The sequence below is a fragment of the Hyposmocoma kahamanoa genome, unplaced genomic scaffold (genome assembly GCF_003589595.1).
Source record: "Hyposmocoma kahamanoa isolate Upper Pololo Valley unplaced genomic scaffold, ASM358959v1 120, whole genome shotgun sequence".
Taxonomy (NCBI): Eukaryota; Metazoa; Arthropoda; class Insecta; order Lepidoptera; family Cosmopterigidae; genus Hyposmocoma; species Hyposmocoma kahamanoa.
Window position 1 is genome coordinate 3330794 of NW_020653415.1, and position 12500 is coordinate 3343293.

Consider the following 12500-nt stretch of genomic DNA (forward strand, 5'->3'; position numbering starts at 1 on the left):
CGATGGCGATGGCGATGGCGATGGCGATGGCGATGGCGATGGCGATGACGATGACGATGACGATGACGATGACGATGACGATGACGATGACGATGACGATGACGATGACGATGACGATGACGATGACGATGACGATGACGATGATGATGATAATAATAATAATAATAATAATAATAATAAAAACAACAACAATACCAACAACAACAACAATAATCTCATCGAGCCCTTAATATCTTAATATCTGCGCCATCCCCATATTAACCTACTCATTTGGTGTTATACAATAGACGAAAACAGACCCTAAATCTGCCATAGAAAGGCTTACAATTAAAAGACAAAATGGTGGGAGAGGCCTATATAGACATCCAGTACCTTTGGCGAAAACATGTCAGTCGATTAAAAATATTCTTTCACAGAAAATCATCCACTAGTAACATAGATAAACCCATAGTTCTAAATGATCACAATTACACCCCACTTAACTTAAGTGAACAAACAGATACACAACACGTTGATTGTGATGACCCGCAAAAACGGAAGATGGAAGACTGGAAGAAAAGTATTGGACGGCCGACATCCATATCATTTGGAACAATTACACGTTAACACATTAGCATCAAATAAGTGGCTTAAAATAGGTAATTCCCAGAAACTGAAGCATTTATAATTGCGATACAAGACCAGATAATTAACACTACAAATTATAGAAAATATATAATAAAAAATCCATCAGCAACAAACGATAAAAGTCGCAAGTGGCGAATCCAACTAGAAACGATTCAGCACATTACAGGAACATGCACAGCACTTACATAAACAGACTACACTCATAGACACAACCAAGTAGCAAACGTCATTCACCAGAAACTGGCACTCAAATACGCACTCATACCAGACACAAACACTCCTTACTATAATTACATACCACAAACTATCCTAGAAAACACAACACACAAACTCTACTACCACCGCGCCATTCTCACAGACAGGACAATTCATTTTAATAGACCAGATGTAACTCTTCAAGATAAAATAAATAAAATTACTTACCTAATAGACATTGCAGTTCCCAACACACATACATACAGAAGACTAAAAATGAAAAAATAAGTAAATACGCAGATCTAAAGGATGAAGTGTCTAGAATTTGGCGACAAGGAAAAGTATATGTTATCCCAATTGTTCTTTCCATAACAGACATTAATCCTAATCATCTTCTCCATGGCCTTAAATTATTAGGGTGTAAAGAAAGCCTTTTCATAACCTTGCAAAAAGCTGTAATTTTTAATACATCCCGCATCGTCAGAAAGTTCGTGCAGATGGAAGAGGATGAAGTAGGATCTTATTGTACACCCATCACATACTCGTAGATACATATAATACTGCATTTACTTGACTTCGGTCTGTAAATGCGTTTCAAACTAGCTAACAAGCTGAGAAGAATAAAGTAAATAATAATAATTACAATGATAAAAAGGCAGTTTAATGAAAATGAAATGAATGAAACAGCTATGATAGCTGACATGTCCACGAATGTCTTAAAGATGTTACATATTTATGCTCGAGTGCCAGAAGAAATATTCCGAATTTATCTATCATACCTCTAATAACGTGACCTGATAGATAGCTGTGCTCGTCGTCGTGAATTGCGACAACAGTGTCAATAGCTGCAGCGCATTTTCTACGCAAGTCGGCGTAAAACGGCACCATCCTGGAATTTGAAATGTTTTCTTCTGTAATATAAAACTCTTTATTAATGTTGAAAATTAAAAAAAAAATGTTATATAAGTTAAAAATGATAAGTGTGCATTTATAGTTATGGAAGAGCGGTGCCTCCTGATACAGGCGTGATAAGCTTAATAAGAGGTACCATCCACTGTTAATGTAAAGTTAATTGTATTACTGAAATAAATATTTTATTATTTTTATTATTATTATTTTAAACTAATAAACAACTAACTGAGTACATGGAACCACTGAGAATAATCCAAGTAATGGTGTTTTATTTCGATTAATGATACAATCTGTACTAGAAGTACTTAATGAAACAAAGTAGTATAAATAGTTTATTTAAATATAATTTCTTTCAATTTCTGCCCAGTATTTTTTCTGATTTTGTATTCGTAAAAAAATAATGTAGTTTTTTTAAAATATACACATTGTATTGGCTGTGAGAAATGTATCATCCAAGGTGAACATTATTAAGAATAGTGAATTGGATATAGGACGGAAATACAGAATAAAATTACTCCATTTTTTGTGGTTGTCACTATAACCAATTTATTTAAAAAATTTGATTTTTTAACGAAAGGTGTAGCGAATAAACTTATCTAGTATATAACCAATTATTATTCTCAAATTCAAGTATTACCAACACCCGAACGTTTTACTCTCGACTCTCCCCATAAAAATGATTCATTTAACAAAATCACTCAACCACGATTAATCTATACCTACGAATAACCATGATTATACTTCTTTTTGCTACTATTTTATGGCGGAGAGCAGCCGAATACGGTAAAAGGAAGAAAAATGTTAAAAATAATTTTAAATTATTTTATTGAATTGATATTCAATTATTTTTTGTGAAATTTGTCCACTAGTTGCTAGTTGTTATAATTATTAATAATAAGATTTAATCTAAATCTTCGCTTTAGGAAGATCTTCGATCCGGCCGGATTCGTACCGAACTCCTCTCCTAGCAAACCGTGCCATACGCTATGCCAGCTAAGCCACGGAACGAACCACCGTATCTCACGAATTTTTTTATGTGCTTGTTGTCAGATATTTGTATTTGGTTTTCAACGACTTTTTAGCCGTAGCGCCATCTATGACAAATCTATGAAAGTGACGAAATACTAAATCATATCAAACGTACGGGCCCTTTACGGCTCTTTGTTTGAAAAAACAAATATACGCGATTTCAATCCGGAAAAATAGTTTCATTTTCTATATTTTTGTAAGTTAATTTATTAACATGTAGAATGAACTACTGTTTACGTAACCACGTAATGTGGTAAACGTATATTCTAATCAGTATCCAAATTTAAAATCTAATCTAGAAAATGTCTAATTGGTCTTAATAAACTATCCTATGCGTAATTTTGGTGGTTATTGATTTTCTTTAATAAGTAAAATAGTTAATTGAAAGACTTGTGAGTCTCTTGCAGCAAGATTTAGACCAAGACCAAGACTAATACGGATAGAGATGATATTCAGAGAGGTGGTAAGCCACGTTTGACCCCTATTAAGATTTTTATTGCGCCGCCATGTATTAACTTCATAACTCTTAATTTTATTTTTGTAAAATAAATAAATAAAAAGAAATTACACAGCAACATACCATTTCTCGTTATGAGCCCACTCTACATTATGTGATAACATTGGTGTGCCCATCGTTACAGGAAACTCTACTTTTGGATACAAAAACTCAACTTTCGAATTGAATCCTTCCATATATAATCTGAAAAATTACACGTGGTTTGGAGATTTAAAGAATATTCCATGAATTATACCAGTTTTTAGTTAATGTGTGTGCATTACTTACTTGCCAATAGCATCCAATACCATAAAAACATTGTCAGGATGTCCTCGTCTGGTAAGGGGAATATGTTTACAAGATTTCTGCAACGACCGCTTGAGTATAGCTTGTAGAAGGCCGTGAGGAGCTATCTCAACGACCACTGCATTTGCCGGTACGTGCTGAGAGGTTTCCTCAAATAGTACTGGATTCTATAAAACAAAACAAATGGGTTGCGCGTGACTCATAATAAAGTCTTTTTAATCCCACGATTCGATGTTTCCTCGTAAAATTCTCACCAGTAAATTGTTGGTGTGATATTCGGCTGATGAGTATTTAGCGAGAGGCTCATTCCATTTCGCTTCTGGTACGGACGTTGACAACCATTTTTCCGACCGTGGCTTCGGATTTTTGATTACTTCATTTAAATATTTTAGTAAACCGGGACCTAAAAATGATCGTAGAGAACATTATTAATTCAATTCGAATTATAATTAAAAATCCTAATAAAAAGTATTTTCCACTATAAATCACATTCACACTCACCTGCTTCAGCTATGTATTGGGAATGATAAGCAATATTTGAACACGGAACCTCTTTCGCGAAAACACCTTTAGCTGTCAATTCAGCTACAAACGTTTTCATTATTTCGGCTGGTCCTGAAATGGTGCTAGATTCTGGCCCATTGTGGCAGGCCACTCCAATCTCTGGTGGTAACATTTCTTTGATCTGTGGTCAAAAATACTCCTATGAAGTTACAGTTTCGTAGCTGTCTATTTATATGTTTACGAGCTTACTTGATTATATCCGAGCCCAACAGCAGCCATAGAACCACGAATGAAAGGAGTCTGAACAGACACTAGACCTCGGCTGTACGCTGAAAGTATCATCTCTTCCGCTGTGAAACAGCCGTCGGCATAAGCGCAGCCCAATTCACCAACGCTGTGACCTACAAGTCAGTGTTATTTACTTATTAAAACTTACTTCCAGACAATTCTGGAACTCATACAATGGTGAAACACTGAAAGGTTTACCAACTAAAAATAAAGAAGTAACGATGTAAATATCGATTTACCAATGATATTGTCAGGCACCAATCCTAAAGCAGTAAGAATATCAGTAAGGCCGATCTGAATAGCTGCAATTCCAACAAATGAATGAAGAATATTATCGAAGATTGTTTTGTCCTCTGATGTAATAATATGAATTATATCTACACCCTTCGGTTTCAGAACTCTGCTGCAACTGAAACATATGAACGTACAAAACATAAAAAAAATCTGCGCAATAGGTATTTTATTATCTAATCAAACAAGCTTAAAGCATAAAAATACCGTTCAATAGCAGCCGCGAAGATAGGAATACGCATAAGTTGTGTTCCCATACCCGCCCATTGCGAACCCATACCGCTATACACGAACCACAGCGGACGTTTGCTTTCGTCAAAATAGTTGACTGTTTCTGCTAAACTGATTGTTTCTCCATTCTCATTCGTACCTACAAAGAAGTAACTCGAAATTACCCCAACATTTCATGTTTTCATTTTATTAAAATTTATGTATGTATTAGACTTCTTACTAAGTATAGAATATCCTCTCCCCAAATGTCCTGAAACGGACAGCTGGTGTATATTACGTAACAAAGCAAGTTCTTCTTCGTCTATAGACCGAGACTTGAGGTCATCAATAATTTTCTGCACAGATGTGTCTTGTCTTGCTGAGATCGTTACAAGTTGGGGAATCGACGATTTATAACGTGACAAATCCTGAAAATATTATACGTCTCAACTTTAATAAGCTCCATGAGTACTTTTGATATGTAATTATACAAAGTCTACAATTTGTTAGCATAACATGACGTGGCAAAAAAAACGTACCTTAGGCTTATTATAACCTTTCAATAAAACATGGGCATTGATGCCAGTAACAGATATGCCATTGACAGCAGCGTATGACCGCCTGAATGTTTTATGTTCGGTCACGATTTCCATCTTGCCGTTTCGTAGAGCCGCAATGTCACGTCTTGGATTCTTACAGTGCAAATTTGCTGCAATCTCGCCTCTCTGATAGCTTAGTAACACCTAATCAAAAGTCAAAGTTAATATACCGAATATCGAAAACAAGAGCTAAGATTGAAAGTAGTATCTACCTTTACAACGCTAGATATTCCAGACGCAGCCTCACTATAGCCAATATTGGACATGATGCTGCCCACGAGTAATGGGCTTTGACGGTTCTTGCACAATACTTCCTCAAGCGCTTCTAACTCTGAACGATCTGATTCCGGTGTAGCTAAAGACATGAATTTAAGAGTATTTTAAAAGAGGAAAATTTTCATAAGGGAAAAAGAAGTTGCGACGAACGCATAGTGATCTAAATTTTATTATGATGAAAATCTAAAAACGATTTACGGCTGGATACATTCGGCATAAATACAACAAATGATACTGTTAAAAGACATGTTCATGTAACACTTAAGTGGAAATATAATTTTTACCCGAGCCAAAAGCTTCAACGTATTCCACAAAATGAGGTGGCACTTTTGCTTCATCGTAAAAAGTTTTTATGAAATCAGTTAAAAGTCTCGAATCCCGATTAAAACCATACTGCGGACCAGTTTCTCCTTCTAAAAGATGGCTGAACTCGTTTTTAATGTGGACGACCTCGGCGTACATTCTGTGTAAAATAAAATGTAGTTATTACATAAGATAATGCGATAATTATGATTAGAAAAATGTCAACAATTGTACCGTTTTGCATCTTTTGCCTTTTGAAGGTAAAGCACATTGATGGCCTCAGATCTGACACAGCCGTCAGCGTTTTCATCGAATGATTTAGTCTTGCCATCAGGGCTTAGCTTTACGATTCTGAAAACAATTATTTTCATCATCAAAACTATGAACTTTTCAACAAATGTATAGATAGAAACAAAATAATAACGTTGTCATATTGCTGAAATTGTATCTGTTATAATACCTTGAGTAATGAAATGATGACTGTGGATGAAGTGAAATATTGCATCCTCCAACGATGGCAGAGTCGCATTCTCCACGCGTTATAGCCTGACACGCCTGTTCCAGGGCAAGGAAGGAGCTGCAGCATGCTACGTCAATGGACATGGAGGGCCCTTTTGCATTCAGCCAGTACGATATTCGATTCGCAAACATTGATTTGCAACACCTGTTAGAGTAAATTAACTTGTAAGGGTTATTATGAAAAGACAAACTCCTTTTACAATAGATCTGATTTTCTCAAGTTTTTACCCTGGTATTCCAAAACCTGTTTTGGTACCGGCATCGTAGAAACTCGCCTTCTCGCTCTCGGAGAAACAAGATCCTATGTACACACCCACTTTCTTTCCTGACAATTGCTGCGGATTTATACCTATAAAAAAGAATTATGAATTCGACTCTTGCAGTATTCCTTTACATTGATTCTTTGTTCATTTTAATATATAATATTCATAAATAGAGCAACAAATTTTTGTCGTCACATTAGTACGTTTTACTTTTATATCATATCAGAGTCAGCTACCATTTCAGATATGCAATCTAACAGAATTCAATTCATTGTTTACGTAATATTCTTTACGAAAGGATAAATCTTAGCTAATATTATTACTCGATGTTTTTTAATTCTTATTAGAGCAACGATTCTTTGTTTGCAAAAGTTATGTCGGTTTGACAACTTAGGGCACAAGGGGTGACGCTGTTGTCGCTTGAATCTGTTCAGTTTAATCAGTCATCTGTCGTGGCTTTTTAACAGGGTTCTTGTTGGCCAGGGTCGCCATATGAAATTCAAGAATGGAGTTAATGTGTTACTTTTAAATTGAACAAGCGCCGCCGTTCTCCATAAACTTGCCTCGTGACTTTTAAAATCCGTTTTAACCTGATCCATCATTTGTATTTTCGAACTAATTACTGTACAAAATAAATAAATGTATCAATTGCAATCAACTGATGCTATTATTTATTTGCCGGTTGAGCAAATTGACAATGAAGATTGAATAGGGCAGGTAACAAATAATTCCTGACTAAATCAGGAACGAGGGTGTTTTATTTCATGACTTCCTTGTGCTCATACTCCGACATATGTATAATTCAATCGCTTTCTTTTCCAAGTTATATAAAACTCTTGTAATGAATTTGGCTACAAAAACCTACCAGCATCATAAATCGCCTGATAGGTCATTTCCAAAATCTTTCTGCCCATGGGGTCCATACATTGTCCAAGTCGGTAGTGAACTTTGAAGAACTGTGCGTCGAAGTACAACAGTCCTGGTATATTACCGGTGAAATTTGATATGTCAGGATGTTTACATTTCCATCGGCATGCCTCGGATGATATAGGATTTTTCTGAAAAGTTTTTTTAGATCGGTAGTCGGTACATAGATAGTAATATAAAATAAATACTAAACAACTTCGTAATTCACTCGTCCAAAATTAGTAATCTCCATTATACTCAAAGTATTTAGTATTATATTTGTCTAACGACGTCATGAGTCTAGAAGAAAAAAAAATGGGGTCAAAATTGCGTGTCGTAAACTGCTTTAAAAATACAGTCGATGGGTTTTTGCTTCTCCTGTGTTGTTGTGCATGATTTTTAGTCGCAAACGGTGATCATCGGACATAATAACCAAATATAATATAAAATTCGAATTCCTTGCTAATTAGACGCCAATTAAAAGCTTCCACATGCTTCCACATATAAAAATAAGAATATAATTCTACCATAAATAACTAAATAACACTTGTATGAGAACACAACAATTACTATTATTATAATTTAATTATTATTATTACAAAACAGAAAATACAGTAGAAGTGGCTAGTTAGCCTCATACGTGCAGCCATAGGTCTCCTAAGACCTATGTGAGCTCAGTCTGCCAATTTCGCTTTTTACGGTATGGTTGTGTCATTGTTTCGCAAAAATTCTCTAAAATCGTAAAAAAATGCCTTGTGCTGTTGTGGATTGCAAAAATAATAGCGGCATCAAAAATATTACCCGTGATGGAATTACATATCATCGGTAAGTCTTATTTTAGTAAAATTTCAATTTTTTGTTTATTGATTTGATTTTTTGTACTGTAAGAAACGAAAATAAACACTATCTTAATGCAGTATGGTCGAATTTTATCTTTTGCAGAACTAAGAAAACATTTCGAACGTAACACGCTAGTAGTAAAAAAAACTTGCAGATTTAGAGAGAGAATGTGTCGATAAAATTATCGATACTGTTGATATTGCCTTTGTTCGAGTTTTAAATTTGCAATAGACACAATCGTTGATGGCATCGTCGATTACTTGCAAAATATCGTGCGAAAGTATCATTATGAAGAAAGTATCATTATTATCTTGAAATATACCTTAGTAATCTTTTCAGAATCCCACAAGACCCCTTTCGAAAAGAAAAATGGATAGAAGCTACTGGACGACAAAATTAGATGCCGAATATGCCAAATTGCAGAGACATTTGTCAAAAACTTTGGTAGAAAATAATTTTCAAAAAGAAGTTATAATGAAAATTTTGAGACAGTTTGTTGGAATAAATATCTTCGATACTATTTCCAGCCATCAATCGGGAGAGTATCTGACTTCTAATCATGTAACTGATTTAATAAAAACTGTAATTGCACGCTACCTTAATATTCGCACACATCATGTACTAAAACTAAAATTAAAATTATCTAAAAGGCAACTGTTAAATAAGTAGTTTCTTTCACTTGTATCCTCTGTGAAGAAACTATCAACATCATATTATTATGGGATTTTATCAATTTTTTGACAGTATCGTATGTTTTATGTAGGTACAAGCCTGTTCATATGTGTGGAAGAGGCTTAATAAATGTTAATATCATATCCAACCATTTATATCTCCGACAACACATCTATTACAATATTAACAACATAACTATGCCAACAAATCCAAACAAATTCTTTATATCATACCACTATTGCTCGTGGGATGAATGATGTTATAGTTAGTTCATATTTTGTAAATTATTTTCGTTTACCCTAAACTGTGCTATTAAATATCATTATGTTCGTATACATACAATAGTTGGGAGAGGTGAGAGTCTAAAATAGATATAATAATAATTCTTATTAAGTACACGTAAGCACTTGCCTCGTAACTTTCTTTTTATTTGCAACATAATAAACGCTATTCTATACAGAAGTAAACGGAAACAAAGTAAAACGCGATATATACAGAAATAAATTCCTTTAATATTATTATAACTTATCGATAACACAAGAATTCCGCTGTGCGCATTACTAGTGCCAGCGAAAGGTCCTCTGTTGTCGAGATACTACTTTCTATTCGTTCAGATGTTAGTCATTCGTCATAGTCCAGCTATTGGCCACAAGATGGAAGGCAGCACGTTATATAAAATTTCAATAAAATCAAAACGTCGTAATTTGCAAAGAAGGTCTTACACTTTCAACTATATAAGAACTGGGTAAAGTTTAAGTTATATTAACAGTCCAGGACTTGTTACGTCTTTTTAAATTAGGAACTAGGACCAATCAGTACCAAGATTTCGTAGTGCTTATCATTTGTTTGTGTGCGTTTGGCGACCGCGGTTCTTATAGTAATCGATTTTTTTTCTTCCGTGGAATATAATGATAAGGTCAGCTAGAGGCTACAATAAGAAGCATTCTACAAACAAGCTAAACACTTCGCAATTGAAAATTGAGGGTTCGCCTAGACCTATATACATCGCCGAGCGCCTTACATACAAAACAAATCGTCTTTACCATCTTGCTCCTGAACTGGCTAAGGACCAGGGTTTAGCGTATTGCTGGACTACCAAAGGACGAGTCTATGTACGGAGAAAGGAAGGTGCCACTCCAACATGTATTAAAAATGAAAATGATCTGTAACTTTGCGGCATTCAATATGACTAGACACCATAAGTATAGGAACTAATGTTCTCTCTGCTTCGCAGGTTACTCGTCTACTTTTAAAGTTTATTTCAAAATTATCTCATTATTGTTACGTAAATAATTTATGCAATAAGTTACTCTCAAGCCCACAAATAAACACGCAAATACAGACATAAACACACAATTCACACACATACCTATAAATTTACCAATACTCTCACTCACTTTAAATTCAACTAACTGACACTTACTACAAATATTCAACCATACTCCTATTCAATACATGTTAAACTCATTGCTACTCAACTCCTTGTTTATAAACTATTATATAAAATATATCTATGTCTATCTCTGACTCTGTTGTGTGTTGTATAGACGATTGTTCTTCATTATTTACAAATATTAATAAAAGGCTAAAAATTCTTAATCAAAATATTCGAAGTATAAATAAAAATATGTCAGGATTCTTTACAATATTACGAGTGGCATTGACCTGGACATCATTGTCTTAACTGAATGTTGGATAAATCATACACCAAAAAAAAAAAATCCAATTCTCAATGGCTATAACCACTACATAACGAACAATAATTATACGCAGAATGAAGGTGTTGTTTTATGTATTACAGAATTTCTTAGTGCAGTGATTGAAGAGCCACATTTTATCGATGCTAACTGCTTAACGATTAAAATAAATAAACACACACTTATAATCTGTGTATACCGTCCACCGGTTCACAATTATCTTTCAAATTTCTTTCAATTTTTGAACAACGCTCTCAAGGCATCGTCTAACTTTCATAATATTATACTGTGTGGTGATATCAACATCGACATTAATACAAATAATCATGACAGACATTCGGCCTACTACTTGGATCTTCTAGCGTATCATGGTCTCCAATCTACCCATAATATACCCACTCACAGTAATACCTGTTTAGACCATTTCATGATTAAATCGAAATTATCTGCCAAGATTTTAGTAGCTGATTCAACATTAACCGATTACTACACAGTAATGTTTCAACGTGCACTTAACTGCGGTAATAAAAATACTTACTATACTCTTACTAGAACTAATTTTGCGAATCTTAACAAAGACCTAAATAAAATCAATTTCGACGTAGTACCTATATACACAAACAAATCCAAATGTAGCTATGACAATTTTCATTAGTTTAATTCAACAGGCAGTGGAGTACAGCACACTTACTATTTGCACATCTAAACGTAAACGTATCATTAAGCGCTGAGTAACCTCCCTGTCAACTGTGGAGTTCCTCAAGGTAGCATAATTGGGCCTACCCTATTCTTAATCTATGTGAATGGTCGAGCTTGAGCTTCAAAATGGTAGGATTCTTGCATTCGCCGATGACACTTCACTTTTCTTTCACAAGAAATCTTGGAAGGATACCTATAGCTCTGCCCAATAAGGCTTTAATATTGTTTGTAAATGGCTAAAAAATAACGTATTAACACTAAATGCCGACAAGTCAATGTATGTAACTTTTAATATAAAAAATACAAAATGATCCCCAGATAGTGAATGAATGAATGAATGATGTTTTATTTATTTCTCAATCACAAAACAGGCTTTAGAGTAGGGAATTTAAGGCTAATACAAGACTAAAAATTGGTCAGACTGTTTTGTGGGAGACTGGTGCCCGAGATAGGTATAGAAAAACCTTAGTTACCGGTCACCAGTCTTCCACTCTGCAGTTGAGCAATGTGGTTGTGGCACTGAAGTTGTGACAAAGGATAAAATATATAAAAGTTAGTGGAATATTCCTGATTTAGAATAATAAAAGTACTAGTGAACTAAACTAAGTATTTAAAAACCCTCTTAAGGTTTAACACTAAGTAAACTCACAATATGAAAAGTGTGAGAATGAATGAGTGAGTGTGTTTATAAGCTGAATGTGTTACTGATTAGATGTGTAAGAATTGTACTTTTGGGGTGTGTGGAATGTATAGTGTGCGAATGTGTTGAGGCAAGAGAACTACGACTTGGGAATAGTTAAATGAAAGATGTTTTATTTGAGGTAAGAAGAAGTTGCTCAGTCTCATCATAATTTTGGGTTTTAATCTA

At 34.5% G+C, this 12500-nt stretch overlaps 1 protein-coding gene across 1 annotated transcript in view; it reads right to left on the bottom strand.

The window, feature by feature from the left end:
* The window catches only part of LOC113240174 (fatty acid synthase-like), a 34546-nt gene that overhangs the window by 19864 nt on the left and 2182 nt on the right, over positions 1-12500 (bottom strand). The window contains exons 2-17 of the mRNA XM_026477415.1: positions 7684-7876; positions 6784-6904; positions 6497-6700; positions 6271-6387; positions 6018-6196; positions 5670-5812; positions 5398-5601; positions 5100-5286; positions 4856-5018; positions 4597-4766; positions 4319-4470; positions 4067-4250; positions 3820-3968; positions 3548-3732; positions 3344-3463; positions 1602-1711 (exon numbers count right to left, since the gene is read on the bottom strand). Coding sequence (XP_026333200.1) covers positions 1602-1711; positions 3344-3463; positions 3548-3732; positions 3820-3968; positions 4067-4250; positions 4319-4470; positions 4597-4766; positions 4856-5018; positions 5100-5286; positions 5398-5601; positions 5670-5812; positions 6018-6196; positions 6271-6387; positions 6497-6700; positions 6784-6904; positions 7684-7876 — 2581 coding nt within the window. The remainder of the gene's footprint in view (positions 1-1601; positions 1712-3343; positions 3464-3547; positions 3733-3819; positions 3969-4066; positions 4251-4318; positions 4471-4596; positions 4767-4855; positions 5019-5099; positions 5287-5397; positions 5602-5669; positions 5813-6017; positions 6197-6270; positions 6388-6496; positions 6701-6783; positions 6905-7683; positions 7877-12500) is intronic.